Below are 27565 nucleotides of genomic sequence, written 5' to 3'. Positions count from 1 at the left end.
CATTCCCCCTCCCCTTTGCTGAATAGGATTCTTTCAGAAAGGAAGATCTCAGAGAGGCTGTGAGCTAGCACCCTGCCTGGGAAAATCAGGGGTCGGTGGATGCCAGTGCTTCCTGCATCTGCGAGACTTAATTTTCCCCCTCTTATTTTTATGGACTTAATGGGAGATGGTATCAAGGCTTTTTACATGTTTTCTCATGACTAACAACTGAAGTATGTACCGAAATAATAAAACTAGTACTGTTCAATTTCCTTTTTCAAATTCAACTCTGACATAAGAGAGAGAACGCTGTGGCGACAGTGAAATCTGACTTGCTATAAAATCCTGTGTTCTGAAGACGGAGAGGAGCTAGAGACCTAAGTGGATCTGAACCGTGTGGGTGGAGACATTTGGATGGAAGAACTGAGTCAGAGAAACAGGAATGTTCTCTATCTTGTTTGTCTGGCGAGCTGAAGCAGAGGGGATGCCAAGCATTTAGAGTGGTATCAGGTGGATTTCCACACAGCCGGAGCAGCAGCACTCCCCGATTCCTGAAGCAGGTTAACCTCAGGTCCACACCCGCCCTTCCAGGTGTCTTTACTCAGCAGCTGTCCTTACCTGAATTGCCTCGTTACAAGCCTGACCCTTACTAAATAAAAACAGGAAGTGTCTACATCTCGCATATACCCCCATGTTAGAGCCAATATGAGTTCTCATAAATGTGCTGTGATCGAGCAAGTTTTCATGTCCTATACCCAATAGTGAACTACATGGCTAGATAGACTATTTAAATATTCAGTACTAAAAAAATGGTCCAGCTATGGCTACCATGGGCCAAGAGGCCTACAGTTGGTATCATCCAGAACTCTGATACTCGATGTGTAGTCCATGGGCCAGCAATATGATCACTTCCTGGGAAGATGATGCACGACTAATCGGAGGTTCCACCTCAGATCTCCGGTTGACATCTGTGTGACAACCGGTCCCCCAGGTGTCTCACGCATAGTGAAGTCTGAGAGGCGTTGGGGACTCATGCCAGCGTGACACCTGAAAAATCAGAGCTGCCTGGGATGGGGAATAAATCAGGCCATGGCACTGTGATTAACGAGAGTCCACGGAGACCATTCAGAGCACTCTGGGGACAGTCACACAACGCTCACAGGTGAGAGACCGGTTCCCCTGGAACTCCTCCTAGATACTTCTTCACACTTGCCTGTCTAAAGACACAGCTGCTCCTAATAATTGTCTTCTCTCCTTGGTGCAAAGCGAGTATTTATCGTCTGCACGCTGACATTTGCGGGAGCTGTGCCTCTCTCCACTAAAACTGTTCCTGACTGAAAGGATGTTGCTGACACCTGAATAAGGAATGCAATGACTCCAAGTTATGTAAATTTAATTATTTCCTTCATTTTTTTTTTCAGGAATCTTTTTTCCTTTCCCCAAGCTTAAAAAAAGGGGGAGGGGTAAGTCCTGGCAATTTTCATTTAAAAGAAATACACGTCAGCAGTGGTTCACTGCACAGGCTGACACAGGATTTCACAGAGGAAGAGGTGCTGTGGCTTTAATCTAATTTGGGCTCTCAATTCCCAGCTAATGTATCCAGGGATCATGATGTATGCGCTCACAAGGAGACATCTGCAACATAGAGCCCAGCTCTGCAGTCCTCCAAAAACACAGGTTTAAAAAAAGAAATCTAAGTTTTGCAGCTGCCCCACAACGTAATAAATCTCCAGGTACTCACAGATGTAGAAATACTCTCGGCCTGGCCTGAATTCAAATCCTAAAGAAAAGGGAGTGAAGAGCTGGAATTTTTCCGAGAACTTCAGTGGTCCGTTTGGAGAGTGAGGCCGGTTACATTCCCATCTCTTGAACCCTTTGGATGTGTGGTCGCAGGCACTGTAGCCGTCAAAATTCACCATGTACAGCACATAGCGCTCAGTCTTATCTTCTGGGACAGAGTCCTCATAGTGAGGGCAGAAAACATCCAGGTAGTCATTGATACAGACATCAATGTGGTAGTCACCCCTCTGGAATCTGTTGGAAACAGAAGGGAAGAATAAGGTAAGGCATTCGGGGAGGTGTTTCTACTTGGAATCAACAGTTTTATCCTTCAATAACTCCGAAGATAGCACATTTAGAAGAGAAAAGTATTCTTTGAACATTTATGATTTACAGCCTGATTTGAAATGTTTTAAACACACACACAGAGAGAGAGAGAGAGAGAGAGAGAGAGAGAGAGAGAGAGAGGGAGAGAGACAGACAGACAGACAGAGAGCCCTGCAAGTACCAAATGCCTGCTTCAGTTTAATTTTATAAAACTATGGCTTCTCTGTTCTAATTAATAACATCCCCCAAACAGCTGAAAGGTATTTCACAGGACATACTGAAGTGGTAATCAGGAATCATATGGGCAAATCTTTCTCAGTCTAAAGTCATGGCAGGAAAGAGTACAAAAGAAGAAAAAAAAAGCTTTTGTTTTTAGCTCGCGAGGAAATTCTTCCCTAAGCCCTCAGAAAGGTTCACCATAAAACTGTGTTCCTGCTGAAATACAGCACTCATAAAGTGCCATAATCTTCACGCAGGACAGTCAGTCTCACATGAACACTTCCCAGCGATGATGAGCGGGTCAATTCCATTTTTGGACATCTCTAAATGTTAGAAACTTTCTCCCTATATTGAGCATAAATCTGCTTCTGTGTAATTTCTACCCACTGATCCGACTTCTGCTGCCTGGAGTTACAAAGGGCGAATCTAATTCCTCTTCTGCAAGGTAGTCTATAAAACATTCAGAGATGTCAGCAGTCTCTGTGTTCTCCTTTGGCTTTCCCCACACTGGAAAATCCTCGCTCCTTTGGTTATCTCTTGGGATGATTCCCAGACTCCTTCTCATTCCAGGATCCTCCCACACCCTCCAGTTTCCCAGTGAGTTCTTAAAATGTAGGACCCACCCATGAGACTTTCAGCACCTAGGAACTGATGTTCAGCCTGGGAGAAATACACCACTTTTCTTCTCAATGCTAAATACTCTCTGACAAAGATTCCCTTTGGAGAGACAACATTGTTTAAAAAGGAAAGGGATGGTGTTACCCATTGAGTGGGCAGAACTGGCCTGAAGAATTGGATCTGGTGAAGGCATAAATCATCTGGAGCCTCAGTTTCCCTATACGTAAGATAGGATAACAATGAGAATCTGTCCTGCTGGCCTCCTAAGGCCCTGAAAGTCTCAGAAGAGGAGGCAGAGGAAGAACATCTTTAGGTTTTATCAGAGCATCCGCATTTCAGTGAGAATCCCCTCTTGTGGGCCAGTTCTAGCAAATGGACCTGTGTGTGTTTATTTCCTTGTCTTTAGAATGTTCATGAGTTCACCTCTTCTTCATTACTGGGGGACAATGATTTGTCAAGACACAAGGGAAGACTGTTGCTTTTAAAAGATTTTTGAACATCAAGGTAACATCACTGCTAAAGTACAAAGAAAAGACATTGCTGTGTTCAGATAAAAGGGTGCTGGGCTATGAATCACCAGCACTCAAGAGTAGCCTGACAGCTTTGGACGAACGCCAGACAAGAACTGCAGCAGAAGGCGATGCCCAGATGCACTTTATACTATTATATTATTATTACAGATTTTAAAGACATTCAAGGGGGGAGGGTTTTTTCTCTCCCTAAGTGTCAGTCATGCTAGCTTGACTAGCATTCAAAAGTGCTCAAATTGAAAATGAAAACTTTCCCTACCTGGGCACACCCTGCTATTCCTTTATTCTGTAATTCTCTGATTCTACAATTAAAAGCCACCATGCTGTTACATTTATTATTATTATTATTACTATTATTATTATTTCAGGCTCAGTTCATCTTTTCCATCTCTGTCCCTGTTAATGTTACTAAAATTTTAATGATGCGAACTGTGGAACTGAAAATGCGTTCTACACTGGGTTGACTAGCATTCCCTTCAGGGGATACTGTGCTTTTATGTGAGATGAGTAAATTACTGAGGTGTCTATTTTAAACATGCAATTCTTTTAGAAATTCTTCTAGAAATCCCTACTCTTCTATCAGTATCCAAAGACGATAATCCATCCGCAGTCACTTCACACTTCTGCTGCAGCTCCGTGCTTGTCTGTCTTTTCAGGCAGGGTGTTACATAGCTGAGGCTATCCTAAAATCTGCTATGTTGCCAAGAATGGCCTTGAGTTCCCAAACCTTTTGTATCTGCCTCCCAAGTGATAGAATTATAGGCCTCTCTGATTGGTTTCAGATCTTTAATTTGCACAAGTTTGTTTACTATCGCGTGTCAAAGAATAGGATGGCTATGTGTTTGTGTTTGTGTGTGTGTGTGTGTGTGTGTGTGTAAACAACGACTAACTGAAATTCATGAAATCTATTATATAATGTGTTCAAGTATTGAAGAAAAAGATTTCATTTGCAGAAAACACCATTGTGACTGTTCTCACAATGCAAATATCTCAGGAGCCAGAAACATCTCACATGTCTAGAAAGATGACCCCTGATCCTCACTGGGACACTCACTGCTCAGGTCATTGTTCCATACAACATACAATAAAATTCTCCTACAGCAAAAATATATTTCACACATCTATCAAAATTGAGGGGTAGACTGGTTGAGGATCAATGTCATCTGTATCACAAAAGGTCTGTGATACTTGACTAAGCAAAATTCAGGGCTGGAGAGATGGTTCCGTGGTGAAGAGCACTGACTGCTCTTCCAGAGGACCTGAGTTTAATTCCCAGCAATCACGTGGGGGCTCACAACCATCTGTAATGGGATCTGATGCCCTCTTCAGGTGTATGAAGAGAGCAACAGTGTACTCACATAAACAAAATAAATAAATGTTTAAAAAAAGAAAAAGAATAAAATTCAGCACAAAAATTAAACCCCTTTAATCATCCCCAATACCCGGAGTAAATTATAAATTATATTCTTCATGGAGGCTGGAGAAAATGGAAGCCACCCTACTGGTTAAAGGAAAGGCACAGTTCAAGGAAAACTTGTGACAAAGTGACCACAGAAGCAAGGAACTATGGGAGACCTGGGAAATAGACCTCCATACGCAGTTGAGTTGATATGTCTCACAGAATTTGGCTGCTGACCTTTCAACACATGGCCAAATTTAATCTTGATCATCAATTTAAAACCAGCGTTAATATCTCTTTCGTGAGCTAAACCTGTGCAGTTAGAAGTCAATCATGACTTGACTCTCAAAACTTAAATCAAACATAGACAAGACACCACACCGACTGCCACTTTCTTTTCTGCTCTGGGTCACTGCAGAATGGAGCATCTAGTCCTTGAGTTCTTGGGTTCTTTATCAGCATAGTTCTTAACTTAATCCTGTTCTTCGGTGACGCTTTGTTAAAGCAAATAGATATGGTGCAGCTGTCTTTGTCAGTGGACGCTGTTTCATGTCACTACCCTTACCACCCCCTCTACCATTTGCCCCTGTGTTGTGGATCTGGACAAACAGAGAGGAAAAAGAAGAGGCAAGCGGTGTCCTGGGCTCCAGGATATAGTGCTGCAGAGGCACAATCTCCCTCCGGCCACATTCTCCTGTAGCTCGCCTGCTCTCCATCTATCCTCCTTTGCTGGAGCCAAAATGCATTTCATTTTAGAAGCAGGAAAAGGAAGGGGACGGCGCCTATTTAAAACGTTCTAAATTGGCCTTTAGCATATGTTGCTGGCACAGCAGAGAGCCTGCTTCCAGGGAAGTACATAGTGAGGTATTTTATCAAGAGGCTCCTGAGTGAAGTGGCTTCCCTCCATAAATACAGAAACGGCATCCCCGAAACCAGACAGTGCCATCAGAAGTCAGGGGGTTTCGGGGCGCCCTTTTTCCCCTTCTGGTAATGTCTTAAAGGATTCCACAAAGAAAATGTTATCTCTCTCCAATCGGATGGCTGAAGACTACATTTTAGATGTATTTTAACATGTCAAGAGGTGATTCCTATTTGAACGGGACTGAGCCGTCACTTCTTTAATTACAGGGCAACCTAATGGATTGAGTTCTGGAGCTAAAATGCAAAAGAAGGATATGATTTATGATCAAAGATTAAGCGAATTTATCAGCTCAGGGTTCCTCTCGAATTTTAAACCAAATCTAGAGTGAGTATGTCTCTACAGAGGCTGTCTTTCAATTCCACTAGTTCTGATTTAAAGTCTAATTACAGAGTAAGATGTGTCTGTTAGCCAGAAGAATTTCTCATTCATCCCAAAAGGACCCACTGGGCCCCCTTAAGAGACGCGGGCTTCGGTTTCTAACTGTGCTTCTGTGCAATGGGCAGGACAGCAGCCCTGTTGCATAACACACCTCCCCCTGGCTCCTTCTGCTCTTTCTCACGGCGCAGAATGTGAGCCTTATGGTCCCTATCCTAAATCTGAAGATGTTCTTTTTTCGTTTTTCCTGCAGAGGTTAAAGCATGAAATATAAACAGCAAGTGAAACTTGGCACAGCTAAATGGCGGCAGTGGCGGCACCGAGGGCTGGAACAAATATTTGTTTTGCTAATTTTAAACTTTGCTCCTATCTCTCCTGGGCTAAAATGGGAGGATCTTTGGGGTGCATTGGTAATCTGCTTTCATACAGGGTTCCCAGAGCTTGAGGTGTGGATAGTTTCAGTGCAACCTGATTGGTTGAAGCTGATCACCATAATGCACAGCACTGGACTGTCTACCTCTTCCAGGCTCTGTGAGACCTAGACACTCACAAACCAGAGGGGAGACGTGCTTCCATGTGCATCTCAGGGATGTGCAAGTCCATTATATGCTGCATATACACAGTATAGTGCATGTGCTAATAGCTTCTGCTACATTGTATACCTTTTTATCCAATGATGTGTAAGGTAGTGATGAAATATTTACTTTCCAGATCTTTGTGCTGTGTTGATCCATTCATGAGGATGCCAAACAGAATCCACTGATGTGCATACTTTGTTACTGAGGAGCTCTGTGCTGTGAACACTCTAACTGTTGGTAATGGTAACAATATTCCTGGCTGGATACTAAGAATCCATCAGTGTTGCCATATACTAACTTGTGACTTTGTTTTTTTTTTCTCTCTCTCTCTCTGTCCTATGTGTGAGTGTCTTAAAGTCCCAGAGCTGATATTAGTTCCCCATATCAAATGGTAGATATGAATCTTAAACAGCTCTGGCTTGTTGCTAGTCTAATATTAGGCAAATGAGTCTGAAATTTAAAAAAAAAAAAAACTGTATTTCCTGTGAGCAGCACTGGCTTCAAACACAAGGCACACACAATGTTCTCTCTTCCAGTGTTTTAACTCATTTGGAGTTTTGTTTTATTAGCTTGGCAGAGGAGCTCCAAAGGAAACAAAGCACTAAATTGGCAGGACCTAAACAAGACTTTTCTCTAGGAAGGGACCGGGCATTTTGGGTGACAGTCTAATTGCTTTTAAGCCCCCAGTGAAGCCTGAGGCAGGGAGAGAGAGTGTGTATCAATGTCAGCGGGCCAAGGCAGCCTGCTAACCAAGCAGAGACCTAACAGGCGGACACATCACAGATCATGTCAAATAGTTTTCAAACGGGGATTTTGAAACAAAAATAAAGAATTAACATCTGGCAATCAGTGTGGTCTTAATGTGAGTCACTTTTATAATGCAGAATAGGCCCCTTCTCAGTACATCTGATGCCCAGGAGCCTCCCACAAAGCTAGGGAGCAGGCTCCAAGCCATCTGGAGTTTTAGGGCCTCTTAAGTATACGGGGCAGAATCCCTGACACATATATACACAGATTGACTATGAGTTGGTCCGGGGGAAAACATCCTCAAGTAGTTATACAGCCAATGTCTCAGGAACAGACTGAATGAGTTGGTTATGATCATGGTACATGGGAGTCTATCAAACCAACAAACCATCCGCCGAGCTGTTCCCTCCTAAGGATGCCACTATCTGCTGTGGGATGGTAGTGTGGCACAATGCCAGGCCTTTCTTAGTTTGAGAAGTAATACTAACAAAAGAGTAATTATAAATCTCTTCCTTTGTCACAAACTCAAGGAGAGCTTTGTGGAAAAATGACTTGTTACTTCTTAACGGATATATATTAAGTGGAATATCTGTATGAACCAATGGTAACTTTTTGAAAGTTATCTTCTAAGCCCCAGAATGTCCAGATAACTGAAATCTCCAGGACCTATGTGGAATTAATCTGTATGAATTCATTGCTAAACAAGTAAGACAGAGCAGGCAAAAAGAAAGAAAAACTATGTATGTCTTGTGGCTATTTGTTTACTTTGACCCACTTCAGCCAAAAGGGAACACGCGTGCCAAGGAATAACAATTGTAATATCAGCTCATAGAGAACTTCAGTTTGTAAAGCAGAGATTGGCGGCATTGCTGTACAAGACGGCATGCAAGAGGTAGTTAGGCTCAAAAAGGTACTTAAGGCCTTTGAGTAGCTGGATGAAAAATCTGACTGGGAATGAGGTTAAGAAGTTGGAAAGGAGATGAAATCTGGAGTGTCAAGAAATTAGATGTTCATGATCGTCATAAAAAGCATTGAATCCATCGAAGGAAATGGGCAGATTGGGGTGGGTGAGGGAGGCTGGGGCATAGCTGTAGGTCTCTCATCTCCCTGTCTCCTTGATACTGCAGCGTCTATTGTCCGTAGCCCCAACCCCTGGCTGAGTATTTGCACTTTGATGCGTTCCTGAAGAAGGGAAATTTTAGTTGAAAACAAAGTGACTTGTAAAGTGTAATGATCTTGTGAATCCTGTGTCCCTGAATGAAATTTCCAGAAGAGTTTGATGGTAATGTATGTATGTATGTATGTATGTATGTGTGTATGTATGTATATATGTGTATATGTATATATATTGAAATGTAGGTATATTTGGTTTCATGAATATATATACATATATATATAAAACCAAATATATATATGGTTCATATTTTTAACCAAATAATGGCGGACTGCAAAGGAGAAAATGATAATCACGACTGTTGTTCAAGCGACACTAGAAAATTATGCCTAGCGGAGGAAGCAACTTAAGCACCTAAGGCAGAATGAAAGTTTCTCTCTTGTCATTAAGTCCTCTATTCAATTACCATTTATCGGGGTAATTAAACACTGGAAAGTGATGCCAAGCTAATTGTTAGATTATGATAATTACATGTCTTTGCTATGCTACAGCTGATCAAAATAAGATGTGGTCCCGCTCTCTTAGCCGAGGCTGCTCTGTAATCGGCAGGCTTTCGTACAGCACCAGGCCGTTTATTACTAATTCATTACAAATCAGGCGGAGAAACTTATTATTTGTAATGTTGCCCCCCCCCCCAGTCTCCTAGAACAAGACTCCCAAAAGGTTAAGCACAAACTGCTGCCTCTCATTGGCCCATTTCCATCCCAATTACACAGCTGAGCAGCACTGGGTGCCTCTATTTGAGAGGGTTCAGCAGTCTGCTTCACAAAACCCTGCAGCCGCCTATCACCCTGGCAGGAACACCCAAGACTCCTTTCAGCCCCTGCCAACCACTGTTCTGTTCTGAGTTGTGTCCCCGGCAACCGGAGGCTGGCAATCCAGAGGATCTGTGGGTCTGGAGGCTACCGTCTGCTCAGGTCAGGACCAAAGCAGGCAGGGTTTTGGTGCAGAGAGACGTGGAGAACACAAACTGCCTGGCATCCAGGCTCTCTGAGATTTACCCAGAGTGAGGAGAGGAAATCAAATTTCTCCACCATCAACCGGTCACCACCAAGCAGTGACTCTGATCTCTGGGACTACAGGCCAGAATCAATCCATCACCCTTAGTCTCCAACCAGGCTATAATGCTAGAGGGTTAGGAACACCTCCTTGTACACCTCCCCCAGCCAATCCAGGCCAATGCCTGCAGACTGGCAGGTAAACAGGCATCCCCGGGTTTTTATCTTAGGACTTCTTTAGCTCTTCCCTAAGACTATCACCACCAGAGCATGCTGTATCTAAAGCAAGCACTAACTTGAAGCGTACCAACCTGTTACAAAGCACCCACTATGGTCTGCAGACCATTTAAGACACAGGGTGTTTTTTTTTTTCTTCCATATTTGCTGTATTATACACTTAATATATCTTTATGCCTAGAGGACTTACACTGAAGGCCTAACCTCTACATGACTGAATGTACTTGAGGCAGGATCTTTATGAGAATAGGTAGGTTAAGGGGGTGTGGAGGCAGAGCCCTTATCCAATAGGATTAATGCCCTTTAACATGAGGTGTAGATCGCCCCCTCTGTTGGCCGTGGGACAGAATCCTGAGAAGGGAGCTGCTCACGAGCCATCTAGATGTCCCTACCCAACCAACCCCTGCTGGAGCTTGATGTTGGGCCTCCCACCTCCAGAAAATAAATGTTACTTAATGACTTAAGCTGCCAGGTCTATTTCAGTTTGTAACAGTAGCCTGGGTGACGCTGGGTCTTAAAACATAGAATTAATAGTATAAAAGACAGTGGAGTGGTTTCGAGTTAGAATACTATCGGCGACTATAATGAGAAGAAATAATAGGTAATAAGTTGATGAGGAGTAATCAAGAGTAACCCAAAATGCTCAGGGGAGAGGGGACTGAGAGGAAAAGTAAGAGGGGAGCCATAAACCACCGTCGGCACCCGCATCAGCACCCTGCACGTGGTGGGGAGACTCAAAATCCACGGGCTGTTCCAAGCAGCGCAAACCCTGCTTTCCTAAGCAGGGAGAGCTTCACTTCCGAATTTAACTTATGTCACTACAAAAGTGACCGTGCAGTCACTGGGCAACCTTGCTGTGCTGAGGCTCAGCTAGGCTTTCTCTTAGAGATGGAAGGGATGGAGGTGTCAGAGAAAAGTCACTCCTCCATGTCCTCCTCCTTGACCCTGGAAATTAAAATAGAATATGATAGCACCCTTCGAAATTCGTAGCAAATGTGTCTCAGCAACACAACAGACCACAAGGTGCTTCTTAATATCAGAACATAGGAAATTGCCGTTTAATGTGCACGCTGGCAGATAGCCTGTGGCTTAAGACAGGGGAGCAGAGAACTATAGGTCATCACATAAACGTGGGTTTGCACTACTTACTATTATTATGCTTTCTTCCCTGAAGTTATTAAAAGGATATTCATTCATACAGCTGGCTCCTATATTTACTTTTATAGCCTGAACCACAGAACACTATAAGCAAGAATAACCCTACATTAAAAATAAAAAACAGATTGCTCTATCCCAAGCAGATGTAAGGGGAGGTTAGGAGACAAACAGTCCATGATTTATCTCTGAGAAATGACTCGAGTGCTTTGGGGATCCTCGTGCACAGGACACTACCTGAGTCCTGTTTATCTCGGTGACAGAGGCTAGCTGATGTTTTTCTCCATCCTCTTCGTTTTAATAAAACTGACTTTCAAAGATAACACTTTCAAAACGGCAGTTCAAAGCAAGAGAACGTGACCTTCCTCTTGAACTCCCAGAAGTTTTGGAACAGCCTGCTACAAGCTTTGAATGAGCCACTTGTACAGGCCCCGGGTTTCAAAGGACATGAGATACGAGGATGGTGAAATGACGTGGTGATAACCGGTACTCCACACCGGCTGACAAGTCAGTACCAGGAGCTTCGGGAAGAAGGGGGTCACAACTGGCTTCCCTCAACGATCGCCTGGACAATCACAGATCCCAAAATTCCGCCGTGTACACATCAACATTTTACTGCTATTCAAAGTGTTCTTTCTTCTCTGAGAAAGAAAACAATGCCAAATTTAAAAAAAAGAAAGAAATGAGCTAGGGCCAGTCACAAACTCGGTGCTAGGTCAAAAACCAGTAAATGGGTTTATGAGACCTGTGGGAGCTGTTAAGTCAGCCCGGAACTCAACACATAGAATCTATGCCCAATATCCAATAAATGTGACTATAGCTCATCATTCAATTTATTTACAGAAAAGGCCAATTCCATTTGTCGAAGTTTTAATTCAACATCTGCTTCCTACTCGGTACATGCCAAATATTTAATTAAAATCATAACCCATTTTTATATGCTAAAAGGAACTTGCAGGGAGTTTTTCTTCCCCCATCCTAAAAAATTATATATAAAACACACCCTTCAACTCTACCTCAGAGAAGTAGGATGTAAGTAAACAGGGGATATACTTTGGAGAACTCAGACTTACAAGTGCAAGGGGAAAACCTACCCTATACCTGAGAAACAAAATCCACCACAGGAAAGACTCTAAGATCCACCCAAAGACAGTAAGAAAGGCAGAAATCACAGTGCCTAAAAGTGATGGTTCCTGTGGTATATGTGGCATGCACTGACCAGGTGGGTACCAGAAAATTTACACTCCTCGGGATGGACAAAGAGCAGCATCCACAGTTGGCACCATCAGTCCAACCTGGAGCATGTGAGTCGTGAGAAGCAGCAGCGAAGGCAGAGGAAGGGCCTGTCCCAGCTGACGGGCCACGTGATATAAGCCTCATGATCGGGAGTGCAAGGTAACTTCAGCTCACAGTTCTGAATTTTAAACAGTTACAAGGCATCCTAACCCACTGGGGAAAGGGAACCAAAAATGCAGGCACAGAGGAGCACATAGTGTTTTTTTGTGCTATTTTTATTTTTTTTAATTTTAGCATATGTCAAGATTTCTGGCATTTAAGCTCACTTCTAATAGACCGTTAAATATAGCTTTGTTTATTTTTCAAGTCAGGGTGGTGGCTTCAACATATAATATGTCTAAAGATGATAAATATCGCCCGGCATGGTGGTGCACACCTTTAATCTCAGTACTTGAGAAGCAGGGGCAGGTGGATCTCTGTGAGTTCGAGGTCAGCCTGGTCTACAAGGTGAGTTCCAGGCCAGTTAGGGCTATACAGAGAAACCCTGTGCCAGACAAATCAAGACCTAAACCATCCAAACCAAACACACAAAACAACAAAACAAAACAAACTGAATCATGATGGATAATGTTCGCAAGTAAATGAAAACATGGAATACTGCTGTTCTCTGACAGGATATTTCAGAAGTTATACTACACAACCGGAGGCTGTGTTGGAGGAGACTGTGCTGGTTCGAAGGACTAGAATATTTATAAAACTGCCCCAAACCGGACATATCACTCCTGGCTTTCTTACTGGTAAGCTGCGACGCAGCATCTTCAAGGCCAGCTCAGTCAGGATTCCCGGCTCCGTCTTCGTAGCTCCATGATTATCACACACCCTGAGCTCCTCGCAAATGGGACTTTAACATTCCATTTGACTCAACTCTCACAACTAGGCTAATAGAGAAAAAGCAATGAGAGTCTACCTAAACATGTATTAAAATAAGTTTTATTTTATTTTAATTTTTTTTCAATTGTTTTTGAAATTAAAATGTCATTTATACCACACACACACACACACACACACACACACCCTGCTTCCCTCCACCTAACCCTTTCCCCAGGTTATTCTCCTTTCTCTTCCAGACACTACTCATACTCAATGTTCTTAGCCCCTAGGAATTACAAGTTCACATACGCAAACATCACGCACCGTGTAAGTCCACCAACAGGGGCCTGCCAGTTTCCCCTTGACACTCCCTAGTCAGCACCGATTACCTTAGAACCTTGCTTCTCCATCAAGACAGTAGTGAGATATACAAGTGGGAGTGTTCTGAGGGACCCTGTCATACAGATGTTTGTCTCAGGGCTGCAAATTATGTAACATCTCTTTTGAAAACCCTTCAGGGAGGATTTCAGTCTTATATAGTATTGCTTCCCAGAAATTTAGGTAGCAGTCTGAATTTGATTCATAATGGATTTCCTTCTCAGAAGCATCCCAGTGTGTGTGTGTGTCTGTGTGTGTGTGTGTGGGTCTGTGTCTGTGTCTGTGTGTGTGTGTCTGTGTATGTGTCTGTGTATGTGTCTCTGTGTGTATGTGTGTGTGTGTCTGTGTCTGTGTGTGTGTCTGTGTGTCTGTATGTGTATGTGTGTGTCTGTGTCTGTGTGTGTGTCTGTGTATGTGTGTGTGTGTCTGTGTGTGTATGTGTGTGTGTGTCTGTGTCTGTGTGTGTGTCTGTATGTCTGTGTGTGTATGTGTCTGTGTGTGTGTGTGCCTCAGAGCACTCCCACAGCCCTGCCCTCTGAGAAGTGTCTAGGAGAGCAGAGGAGATTGAGCTCATGTTTTCTTACGAAAGTCAAGCTGATTGTATTATCGACTGTCTACTGCATTAGCAATTTCCAACTGAATTACAAACTGTTTCCCTGCATTATATTATTGCTGTTGTTCAATACCATTTTCATTGCCCTAATGAAACCAAGCTATATAATAAGACCATAAAGTGCTGGTCACAGTTAAGCATAATGGAAGGGAGCTAAGGGAAGATCTATTTTTAAAATATGCAAAGAGAGAGATAAGAAGTGCTGATACTTGGCAGACGTGATTGTCTTTATTCCTTTTTCATGTACTGGGACCAAAGCAACATGGTCGAATTAATCATTCTTCTTACAACAGCACAAATAGTGCTTTCCCTAGAAAGAATTTCTAGAAGGCCTCCTGAAGAATGAAAGTTTCCCCGAGTAAAACTAAAGAAGAAGAAAAGCAACAGTCAACCCCTCCCTGAATTTCATACACATCTTTAAAATAGCTACTCAAGCAAGATTATCCTAGTATCATCAAGAGGACATCCAAAGTCTCCCGGAGTAGCAGGGTTCTCTCATCTATAGGTGAGGTCTCTGGAGAAGTGCCAGCTTAAAACCATTAGCGCACTGCTTATCACCTTACACTGAATCAACCAACAACTCAGATGACTGGCTTGCTACCGCGGCTGGGCGCTGCCCATGTAAGACGGCAAATCCACGTCTGACGTGACTTTTCTGCCTTTTATACTAAGACAATGAAGATTAGCTGGCAGCCTTTTCTATACCCAGCTCCTTTGGGGTAGGTAGATGTACAAACAAGGTAACAGAAGGGATAGATAAACATGACAGTGGGTGCTCTGAGTTCACTAGTCACATTGTGACTGGGAGACTGGCACTTAGGACATCTGTGCTAAAGCCGTTGGACCCTGAAGGGCACACAGCAGGACTGGGACTCTGGGGAACGGAGCACCTTGTTATCATACACTACGAGGGCCTTGAGTCCGCTGTGTAGTACAGCAGTAGCAGGTGATCGGTGACTTTCCTGGTTCTAGAAACATCATTTCCCCTGCATTCCACACCAGAAAAGTCCTCCCCGCTGTTTCCTCAGTAGGTGTGGCATGAAGGTCTAGCTTATTCCTAGTATCTAAATGTGAAGATCTGAGCCTCATTTCACCAAGACACATTCTGGTCATGGAGCCAGGCCTCCGGAGAGCTCTGTTGAGTATTCATATTTCTATAAGGAGCGCTGACAATAGAATCTCCCATGTGGACATATCATGCTGAGTTCTACACACTGTATTTGATACATCGATCTAATGCCAACAGCTCAGAGCACTCTCCTCAATGCTCAATTTACTTGCATCTTCCCGTTTCTGCACCCTTGAACAAAGCTGAAAATAAATCAGGGTGCTATCTGTTAGACCCTTTTTCAATAGCGCGTATGACTTGAAAGATGAGCGAGAATACATATTTATCTTTCCCTATTAGAGTGCTAATTTATGCAAGTCTGTCTGCCTTTTGTATCTATTGATTTGATTCTTGTTGTCTCATCCTCTGTGGTCCATTAGGATCCTCGCTGACTTAACAATAATGCAAAGTCAGACAAAAATCTGTACAGAGTTTTCCATGCTCTCGCATCTACAGCCCATTTGGAAGTTTATATAAGCAAAGCAATGCGAGGAGAGATTGCGGGAGGCTTGAAGACGTATTTCGCCTCATCACATCAGGAAGAAAACCTCAGAGACGATGAGAATACTTATGGCTGGGACCTCTCTTCTCAATTTTAAATAGTGTGTCTGAACAGGCGAAAAGAATCCTGCGCTTCAGGCACACTGACATTAAAATAGAAGCACAATTAGAGATTACAGATTATAAAACCAGTAAGCACAGCTGCTATATGCAGGACAGAAACATCCTTTCCCAAATCTACTTGGCAACACAGTTAAACTTAGAAGTAAAATTTCCTTCACTGTGACTAGAAAAGAAGAAAAAAAGAGGAAGAAGAGGAGGAGGAGGAGGAGGAAGAGGAAGAGGAAGAGGAAGAGGAAGAGGAAGAAGAAGAAGAAGAAGAAGAAGAAGAAGAAGAAGAAGAAGAAGAAGAAGAAGAAGAAGAAGAAGAAGAAGAAGAAGAAAGCTTGATCCCCAGAGGAATGAATTCTCAGATAAAGTTTTCTATTTATTTGCTTTTCATCTCAAATAATTTTCAATATATTGCTTCACTGGGAGATAAATATATACCCCTTCAGAGTTTCAACGTTAATTAGCCTAAGTGCTTCCGGTTTATAGGTTCAAGAAAACAAATCTAATTTTAGTCTTGAAAATAAATGATAAAAATATGAAATGTCTTAAGCTGTTGATCATAGAATAAATTATATAGAAGTTTCCATCATATGATGTGATATTTTTTTAAACCCCAAAGTATATTTTAATCTACTTCCCAGAGTGTGAATGTCAACTTCATAGTTTCACTCTGCCAGTTTAGCCAGACCTAGAAAGGAAGAAGGGTATGCGCAGACCCAGCATCTGCTCTCATTCTGCTCTGCCTTCCCTGGAAGCAGGACTCCCACGGCAGAGAAGCCGCAGATGCTCACAAGCCCGGGCAAGGGAGGCTTCTCCACTTATTGTGCATTCTAGAGGTGCTCAGGCAGCGATGTCTGACATGGGCAGAGGGACACCTGGCAGGCAGAGAGGTCAGCCACCCAGACTATTCTAAGGAGGGTTGCCATAGCTCAAGATGGCCAAGACACTAACAGGCAGCCTTGGAACCACCTGGGAGGTGTCAATAAAGAAAAAAGTCAAAATCAGTGTGGAAAGAGAATTTTGCCTTTAATCCCTCTTGTGGCACCTGGCTTTTTCTCCGCGCATATGGTACGTTAAGTTTTCTAGTGTCTGGAGGTTATCAAAGAAGCCAGAGTTGATTAGAGTTACTTCAACTTTTAGACATCTCTGGTAACTTGAAAGAAACAACTATCTGTTGGCTCTGGCAGGACATGTAGCAGACAAGGTCAGGAGACGGGATTCACAGCCACCTGCCCAGCCTCAACTCTGGGCTCTGCTACTGCTACATAACCTTGACATGTTATGTTCTATCACCGCTCCGCTGATGGTTTCCTCTTCTGTAACACTGGGATAAAGACAATACCACACACCTACAACACTCTGAGGGTTAACCATTGACTGGGTTGACGGAAACCTAAAAGTACTTGGTATAGGGATTGGCATACAGTAGGTGCCTAATAAATAATGATGAGAGAAGCTGCAACTATGTTACTGAGGTAACTTAAAAAGGTATTTTGGACAGACACAAAGACATTTTAAGTCATAAAAAAATTAAAAGGCCTGGACATTATGGTGAATATCTTTAGTCCCACTACTCCTCAAGGCTATACCAGGAGGATCGTGAGTTCAAGGACAGCCTGGGATGCATGGTAAAACCCTCTCAGGAAGGAGGGATAGAAGGAATGAAGGAAAGATGGAAGAAAGGATGAGTCAAAGGAAGGGAGCCAGAGGAAGCAAGCAGCCTGTGAGCCAGCATCCTGGCATCTCGGCATCTCAGCATCCCAGCATCCCAGCATCCCGGCATCCCAGCATCCCGGCATCCCGGCATCCCGGCATCCCGGCATCCCGGCATCCCGGCATCCCGGCATCCCGGCATCCCGGCATCCCGGCATCCCGGCATCCCGGCATCCCGGCATCCAGGCATCCCGGCATCCCGGCATCCCGGCATACCGGCATCCCGGCATCCCGGCATTCAAGACTCTAAATGACTTTTACAAATGAAAGTACCAACAGAAACTGTCATGTAGCTTGAGAAGATTGGAGTATAATATAAAACATTTTTGTAACTTTGTTTAGACAAAGTCTTTCTAAGTGGCTCAGACAGATTTCAAAGTTGCTATATAGCCCAGGCTGGCCTGAAACTTCCCTATCTTCCTACATCAGCCTCTTCAGTGCTAGGATTAACAGTGTCCACCAGCATGCTTAGCTGATAAAGATACTTCTAAGAGAAGCTGTTTTTTTGTGTCTAAATCAAAGGGGAAATTCTGATTCACTTGAAGAGACAATCGCCTGTGCATTTACAAACAGAACAGCATCGTCCTTCAGAAGAGAATCAGACCTAAACGAATGGAGGCAGAGGGAAGTGTTGCTTGAGTGGTGGGGTTGCCAGGACACAGAGGCCATCTCTAAACCCACACACCTTCCCAAAGAAACATCTGTCCTTCTACATGGACAGAGTCTGCCTGGGAGAAAAAGGACACTTGCTAGTCAGTGCATTAATACACTGTCCTTGCGCTAACACACTAATACCTATCACATACAGTACTAAGACACAATAGGCAAGTGATCATGGGGGTGAATTCTGATGAGAAAGGGGCTTCAGGAAAGAGGCCCCAAATAGAAAGACAGAAATGGAATAAGAGACACCGTGACTTCTAAGTTTAAGCTGGGCTCCTGAAATCTTCGTATTACAATGATGATACACAGCTTTCTGAAGGAAAAAAAAAGGTTGTTTGATTTTAAACGTTGACATTGAATGCTGCTAGAACAATATATTTGTGAAAACATACGTATATTTTATCTCTGTTAATTGGTCCATTCATGACAGGCAAGTGTATCAATAGCCTTCAATGTTTCAGGCACCCTACCTATAGGCAGAGAGACAAAAACGAATTAAGCCATAGGAGTGGACGAGCAGTGGGGTGTAGGAGAGACGGCCAGACAAGTCAATAACCACGAGGATTAAGTAACAAACGTCATAAAGGACTCTGGTATCAAATGTTATGTCTCTCTTTAGACAGCAGGAACAGACTTTGAAAGAGTTCTTGGAGACCTCAGACAAGCCACATTGTGGAACGGATTATTTAAGGGGGTGGGGGGTAGGCTCTGCAGGCACAGAGACGAGAAAACCCAGAAAGGCCTGAAGCAATTTTTTTGTTGAGAGCAAGAGAAGCTACAGAGGAAAGCCAACAGAAAAGTCTGCTGGGCGCTGAAGAAACAGGGAAGGGTTTTAAGAATGAGCAGACATGCTTGGGGTTGGATGTTAAAGAGACATTTTTTTTAAGCCCTGGAAAAGTGAAGGTAAACAGTAAGAAAGCCTGGAGTAGGGAGATCATGAGGGTTTAGTACGACAGAACACACACACACACACACACACACACACACACACCTCACACACACCTCACAGGCTTGCGTTGAGGGGTTTTTTGCTCTTTGCCACCTGCCAATAAACCATTCACTTGTGCATCTATTCGGAGGGAGGCTGTTTGCGAGGGCCTATTCTACACAGGATATATGACATTGTGAAAGGCAACAAATTAGGTTAAATACAAACTCTCTAGGCTTCTTGTGATCACCTCGATATGGAAGAAGGCTTAAACGGGGTGTTTGTAGGATTAAAGGCAAAAAGATGAACAAAAGAGAGGTTACAGAGAGGCAGGAACATCAGAGGAAGGTTAAAGATAATCCTTCCTGTTTGCTCATTATTTGAGCTCTTTCCTGTCAGGTGCTGGAAGAACAGGGACTGTAAAGGAAGGCCTGGCTTACCTCTGCTCACTCTCACAATCTGTAAATTTGGGCATGCCAATAAATCTCTTAATTTATCACTTTTTAAACAAAGAAATAGAAATCAGGCACTGCAGTTTCTGTTTAAATGAAGGCATGGGCTGGGGATGCATCTCTGATGTAAGGTGCTTGCCTAGCATATTCTGGGCCCTGACCTCTACCCTCAGCCCTGCAAACATAACAACCGAAACATAAGTTTAAAACCTTCCTGGGGAATAGAGATGGCTCAGAAGTTAGGATTGGTGGTTGCACTTCCAGAGGACCCCCAGCACCTGCATGGCTCCCAACTATCTGCACCCCTAGAGGGTCCAACACCCTCTCCTGGCCTCTGAGGGCACTGGGCAACCATATGATGCAGAGACTTACATGTGTTGTCATCATCATCATCATCACCATCATATAAAAATTGGGGTATGCATCAAAAATGGTATGTAAATAGTAACTGAATTATTTCAACAACTAAATGCTAATGTAATGAGATAATTCTCAGTTGCATTCATGAACTTGACTCATTTCACCTGAGCTAACCAACGTCAAAAGTAGCACTAAGGTTGTCTGATGTCTGCGACAGAAATACAAGACAAAACAAAATAAACCAAAACAAGGAAAAAACATGGCAGCCAGCCAGGCATGGTGATGCATGCTTTTAATCCCAACACTGAGGAGGCAGAGGGAAGAGGATCCCTGGGAATTCTGGGCCATCCTTGTCTACAGAGAGAGTCCCAGGACAGCCAGGGCCATGTAGAGACCTTGTCTCAAAAACCAGAAGAAACAAGCCAAACAAAACCACCATGGCAAACCACACAAAGGACAAAGATCTCCACTCTTTCTGCACAGAAAGTGAGGGAATTAGAACGACTTAGTTGAAGGTGACTGGAGAGAAGCTGTGAGAGAATGTGGAGTTACAGTTTATCATGATCCACCCCACTCCGCCGGCTCTCAGACACACTGTGGGGAGAAGCCACACAAGAGGAGATGGTAAGTGTAGCACAGAGAAAAGCTGGCTACATCCCAGTCAGGAATGTCAGTCAGTCAGGGACCTTCTCAGGTTTCTTGTTCTCCTATGGATCTGAAGTCTGAACCTGGAGGAGCTGTCCAGGTTTTGCTGCCTCCGACAAAGGAATGTGCACCTAATGAAGATTATTTTACACCTATTCAGTCCTCCTAAAAAACCATGGGAGAGAAACCATCTGCATTGCCCTCTCTGGACAAATAAAATTTCTCCTCCAAAATCTCTCAGAAGATAATTAAAGGCCTTAACTGAGAGGGTAATTTAAGATTCTGTCCATCTCCAAAACTGTTGGTAATCTGTTCAACAGATGAGGGGTCGTTACTGTTATCCCTCGACCCTAGTTTCTGGAGATGTTGACACAACCGCTCTGTTGTTCTGTATGGTGGACAGCCCCACAGGTCTCCGAGGTGAGGCAAATCTTGTCCTTTTGAGTTAGCTGCTATTTTGCCAATGAATAGGGATAATGGTGGCAAAAAAGACTCAAATACTTTATCTGCCTGAACATCCACATTAAGAAAGAAGGGACTTATGGTAGAATGGTGTTTGCCCAGAAACATTTTGTTTTATTTTGTTTTGCTTTTCTTGGTCACTGAAACAAAAATGGGTTTTAAGCTCTGTGCAGGATGCCCATGTGCTTGCTTAGGATTCCAGGTGAAGTTCCTCATTTCTCTAGATAACAGTAAAAGTTTTTACTGCCCAGAAAAGTACTGAATCAGCATAACAGGAAAGTCACAGGCCTGGAATGGTGAAATGCTTTCTGGAACCTTCTCCTGCCTGCCTTCTTCCTTATTTGGCTGACTGGATATGTTCTCATCGAAAGTTGTAATTCATACAAAATGTTTGTTGGAGCCTAATTCTTCAAAGTGTTGCTCAGTCAGTCACATGGTCTTTTCTGCGTTTTCTGCTAAACTTTTGACCGTAGTTGATCAAAAACATGAGACTGTGTAGCTGAGAGACAAAGGGTGAAAGTCAGGGCACGGGACAGACGTCGTCCGTCTAGGGCTTCCAATGGAGCACTTATTACTTACCATCAACTGGACTGAGTTTTGTGAGAAACATGGGGGTGTTCAGAGTTCTAAAATTATAAATGTATAATATCATCACTGAGGTCAGAAACCACTCAAACCAATGAGAACATGGGGTTTATGCTTATATGTCGTGATTCAGGGGTAATAATTTTTAAAACCAAAATGGTTTATCAAGTGTCCTATTCATTAGCAGAAAAGGAGGAACGCTTCTAGAGGCTTCTGTTCTCTCTATGTCACTGCAAGAAACAGAGCTACTAGACCCTGGCACTTAATCCCTTGGGAGGCAGGAAATGCCACACTATTTCCTAGCATAAAAACTGTGTTAAAAAAAAAAAAGGTTAACTATAGTTTTTAGACTATTAAAACTTTTTGACACCACTTTGTTATTCGTTGATAATCATCAATAAACCCCCATTGATCACTAGAGTATCCTAATGTAGCCTCTTATGCCGCAATGCCCATGTGCTCTAGCTACAAAGACCCATTTATTGCACAGGTGTAATTTGCCCACTTATCCCTGCTGAGATAATACTCCCACTTAATTGCCCATAGAGCCACTGGATAAATCAACTATGGTGGTTTGTATTAACGGTCTGTGTACCTGCATAGAGAGAGAGAGAAAAAAAAAGATCAAGATTGTTCAACTTATAAATTATGAGGGTTAGAAGACGGTATTTCCTCAACAAATCACAAATTAGCCAATATGTCTAGATTTTGAAAAATGGAAAAAATAATATTTGGATACTCTAGGGAATCTCAATTCTCTTACTGTCATGTTGTTTGATATGGAGGGCAAATATTCTCAATCTGTATTTTTGAGTATTGATCCCCTTACATATAAAGAATGAAAGTTAATAAATAGATAAGCCAATCATGAAGACAACATCTCTAACAGAAATTCCTGTTAGTCCTCAGTCAGAGGCAAAAGATATATTGCATACACCCAAAAAAACCCATGACCACAAACACATGCAAACACATTTAAAAAAAATTGCAGTAAAAAAATTTAATACTTCAAATAAGTAGAAATAAATCCTTGCCTATTTTCTTCACTTTTAGAAATTTGTATGAATGGTTTATATTACCATAAGTCATAATGTGTGTAGTATCTTAAACAAATCTTAATTTGGTACAATTTTCTTTTAAAAATGGTACATTCTTCCATCTTTGTTTATCATTTATATACATACATATAATACATATATTTGGTTGTAGAGGTGAAGATGGCTTTGAACTTCTGGCTTCTCGCCTCTACCTCTCAAGTGCCTGAATTACAGCTGTCCATCACACCTGGTTTACCAAGTGTTAGGAATCTAAGCAAGGCTTGTATATGCTGGGTAGTCCAACTACCGACTGAGCTATATCGCCAGCCTGAGGTATTAATTTTTAATTGAATATATATAGTTAGACTAGATATTGTGATCTATAATATATATTTAACAGTAGCCCTGGGGCACAGCCGTATTCTCCACTGAGTTCTAGATGTGGCAGAATGTTCAGAAAGAACCCCGTCAGATCTGGAGAGATGGTTCAGTGATGAAGAACACCACTGCTCTTGCAGAGACTGTGGATGCAGTGCACGGCACCCACGTGGTGACTCGCGGCCATCTGTAACTCTGGTTCCAGAGTGCTGGATACACTTCCGACCTCTGTGTGCCAGCCCCACATGTGATCCACAGACAAACATGCAGGCAAAGCACGCATAGAAATAAACCAGATCATTAAAAAAATGATCGGGATACAAAAGTCATTGCTCTCCTCATCTAAAAACATGCAGATATTTGGTAAACTGGACAATGTTATGACTAATATAATAAATATTATCTTCATTTGAACCTGTGACATAAAATTACCTTATTCTAAGTATAGTTTAAGACACCTGAGCCTGGCTGTGCGTGAGACCCTTTCTCCTGTACCATATGTATATCCTTTTACGTGGAAATAGATTTCCAGAAAATGAGTGGCAGAGAACATATGCACAGAAACAAATAAAAAGCTATTTATGACTTCATGAGTTTCAAAGTTATTGAGTAGGTGATTTTTAGATGTCGTTGGCCAACTTTCTACTTTTGAAATTGTCAATGCCTTGTGGTCTCAGTTTAAAACCGGCTAGAATGCACACACTTAAGCAGGTCCAGAGTTGAGAACGGCAGACCTGACCGTTCAGGTGGAGGGAACAGGGCAGGTATGATTGACATACTTGTTGATATGATTCAGGAGTGCTTGAGGCCATCTGAGACTAAGGCCACAGGTGAGATCAGCAGAGGCCTAACCTGGCTAATTGTCTCCCCTGATTGTGATGGGTTTGATTAGAATAATCAGCTCTCAGCAGCCCTCAGGCAAAGATGCCAGTGGAGGTGAGAGAAGAGAGATGCAAGGTCACCATTAACCCACTCTTAAAACATTCATGTTACCGATAGGAAAAAAAGGCGAATCATTCTCCATATAATCAGCATGAGCATTTTCCTTCTGTGTCTTTTCAGTTGCATTTATGCAAAGTAAATAAAGCAAATACTGATACTCAGGTTGTCTAAAAGTAAGAATATATCTGTACATTGTCACTGGAAAACAAAAAACCGTAATTCACTTCTGTGCAGTTATTCTAAAGTGTGATATACTAAAAAACACAATACATTGTTGAATGCATGGTAAATAAGCCTATTCTACTTTCTTTTCATCAAAATGTCAGAGAAAGTATGTTAGACTCACATCTCTATTTTTGGAATAAAGACTAAACATCCAGGTATCCAAAGCGCTACATTAAAAGCAGCGAAGTTCAGTGTCCAAGGCCTGGCTTTGAATTCTCTGCTGTCTTTACCTCCAGGTTGAAATGACTTTCATATCTCAGGAGTCTGAACTAGGAATCTTTTATTTTACTACTCCTGTGTGAAAATGTTTAAACTCTAAGATTTGTATGCTCCAGAATTCTTTATCTCTTAAAGGTGAAAATTCGGGAGGAAAAAAAATTCTACACATTAAAAAAAGGGAGCATCTTACTCCCCCAAATAATATTAACTACATCCTTCTTTGTTTATATATTTGCTGGGTTTAGTTCATTAGAGACAGTTAGGCTTTGGGGCTAGAATAAGAAAGAATCTATCAGAGTGAGAATAATTTCATCAATGTTTCATACATTTGATGTCTGCTTCTTAAACTGTCTTCCTAACGTGGCTTAAGAATCAGGTCCAGCAGAGCAAGGGACTGGTGAGCTCAGGCTCAGGTCCAGGGACAGAGATGCTTTCTATTCGAAGCGAAGTGTTTAAAGCATTCGATAACATTAAACACAGATTTCCATCTACCTGCCAGACTGCACAAAATCTCCAGCCTCAGATGGTGCCTCCAAATGTAGCTGTCCGTCAGTTCATGTCAAAACCTAATGTCTTTTCCGTGGCCTTACACATCTGGTCCCTGTCAGTGTCAAGGATGCTTGTTGGATGTGGTGTCGAGGCCGGCGAGATGATTTATATGCACAGACCCAAAGATCTCAAGGCTCATTCAAAGGATGTGTTTCATCTGGTAAGCTTGACATCAACAAATGATTGACTGAAATTAAACAAAACTTTACGTCCTGAAATCTGAGCGTGTTCGCTCCTCTGCTGCTCACTCAGACAGGAAAATGGTTAGTTAGTTCAGGAATCCACAGAAGACCGTGTCAACAGTCTATTAATAAGATGGGGCTCGGGGAGGGGGGAAGGCTCATGAAACACCTCCATGCTTTGACCTCTCACCTCTTTAAGCAGGCACATTTTTAAAATTCTTTGTGGGATCAAGAATGACTAACCAGTCACACTGGGAATAGAAGTATGGATATTTGGTATTCAAATGTGCCCAGTGTTTTTTCTGAAAATCATTAGCCCGAGGAAGACTGCGTGAGTCTTGAAAAAGGGTGTTTTTTTTTTTTTGTTCTGTTTTTGTTTTTATTTTTTCAAATAAATTCTCCAAGTATTTGTTTGATTGGAATAGAAAATTCTTCACTGTCTTTAATGTCCCTTCTGTCACTCTAGGAAAACAGAGTCTGGTAATAATGCATGTTAGAAGTTGGTAATGGATAATTCTCTTAGAGTGAATGGCTCTTTTTTATCACAAAGCACGTGACATTAAGAAAAACTAACTTTAGTCCAGTCAGCAAGAGCATGTTCAGAAAACTTTAATGCACAGATTCCCTGACTGGGTGTAGCTACTCCAGCTTTTGAACGCTTCCTGCAAAGAGTCATACTCTATTAAGACATGCTTCCGGTTTATCTGCTCTCTGATTAACATACTTTTAGCTTTGACTGACATAATGCAATGTCAAAGATATTAACTCCTCTGACTTGGAGGCCTTAATTGAAAACGATTTAACAAGGGGGGCTAAGGAAGGGTTGTGTGGGTCCCACGTTCATCAAGTGAAAGTTAATTTAACCTAAATGAATAAGGGTGTCGTGCATATTTTTCCCCAGTATGCTCTGAGCCGTTTCCGCATCCCTGTCTGTGAACATGCAGAAACTTGCTTAAGCACTGAAGAAAGAAATTGACGTTAAGTGATGATTGTTCGGTAATGTCCGGGCAGTGCACATCAGTTCTGGAAGAAGCGGGCTGCTTGTGCTCCACTGTCAGTCCAAGCAGGCTTGTTGTAGCATGCGGAGTGCTCAGCTACAGAGCTTTCCGCCCAGATAAAGGTGTAAAGGGTGGCTTTTGTAGCCACCAGGGCAAGAGCTACATCCTTGCAGATCTTGCTAAGCCTCTGGAGACCTGAAAAGCATCCTATTTTAAGAAAAGACATTTTGAAATCAAGGACTGTTGCAACTATGTTACTAGTTGTGAGTGTTTGTCTGGGGTAGTGGAACAAACCACAGGCATCCCAGTAGATCCACTCTGTCTCTTTGCTGCTTGGTGGGGAGTGGGGGGGGGGGACCTCATTTCCTGTCCAAAGTGAGTTTTCTGGTGGGACCTGTCCTTCTCTGTCCAAGATGGCCATGCAAGAAATTCAGAGAAAGAAACTTAATTCCATTTCCTACAAGGATAACTACTGCTAATATATGCAGAAGGCATCACAAGGATCTGCATGAACCAATGTTCACTCTGACCAGAGCAGCTGTTCAGCCCTTGTACACGGTGTGCCCTGTGCTCCCTGTGGATTTCTAGGCCGAAAGTTCCTTCTGCAGGTCAAACTTTATGTGATATTTTTTTCCTGTTTATGGCCAGGCCGCACGGTCAGCAAAAGACCCAACCATCTCAGTGCCCCACTCAACAGCTGAAGCCAAGGTTCTGGAATTTTAACAGGCTTAAGATGTGAGAACTTGACATGCCAGAGTTGCTGAAAGAAACACAAGGTTTACGGCTTTCTTTTCCGTCACTGTCTCGTCCTTGCCAGCTGACAGAGCACCCCAAAGAGGAGATAGGAAAGAGCCCAAGTCTTGAGGGAAGAAAACAAACAAGCAAATGGGATTGGGGAGATGGCTCAGTGGTTAGTTAAGAACACTGGCTGTTCTCCCAGAGGACCCAGGTTCAATTCCCAAAATCTACACGATGGCTCACAGCTGTCTATATCCCCAGTTTTAGGAGACCTGATACCCTCTCTGGCTTTTGTGAGCCCTAGGAATACATGTGATGTAAAGTGTGTGTGTGTGTGTGTGTGTGTGTGTACATGAGCATAAGTAAAACGCCCATATACATAAAACAAAAATAAACAAGTTTCTTAAAATATCCAAACAAACAACAACAAAATCCTACTAAATGTCCTTTCATTGTTCTCTGACCCTATTAGCTATACCTTTATAATGTAATTTGGAAACACTATTTAGTTAACTTTATAAAAAGTTAGCTTTAGGGAGTGGAGTGTCTTGAGCAACAAAGGAAGCAGCAAACAGAACCCTCAGTAAACTACTTTGAGCTGTCACAGTAAGTCTGAAGAGTGGGGAAGGTGGGAG

General features: G+C 42.6%; 1 protein-coding gene across 2 annotated transcripts in view; it reads right to left on the bottom strand.

The window, feature by feature from the left end:
* Positions 1-27565, bottom strand: part of Efna5 (ephrin A5) — a 283384-nt gene that overhangs the window by 47577 nt on the left and 208242 nt on the right. For both annotated transcript variants that reach the window (XM_052193522.1, XM_052193523.1), the window contains exon 2: positions 1721-2013. In XM_052193522.1, the coding sequence (XP_052049482.1) occupies positions 1721-2013 (293 nt within the window). The remainder of the gene's footprint in view (positions 1-1720; positions 2014-27565) is intronic.

The sequence above is a fragment of the Apodemus sylvaticus genome, chromosome 9, assembly GCF_947179515.1.
Source record: "Apodemus sylvaticus chromosome 9, mApoSyl1.1, whole genome shotgun sequence".
Taxonomy (NCBI): domain Eukaryota; kingdom Metazoa; phylum Chordata; class Mammalia; order Rodentia; family Muridae; genus Apodemus; species Apodemus sylvaticus.
Note: the sequence above shows the minus strand (reverse complement) of the source record. Positions and strands in the feature narration are given on the sequence as shown.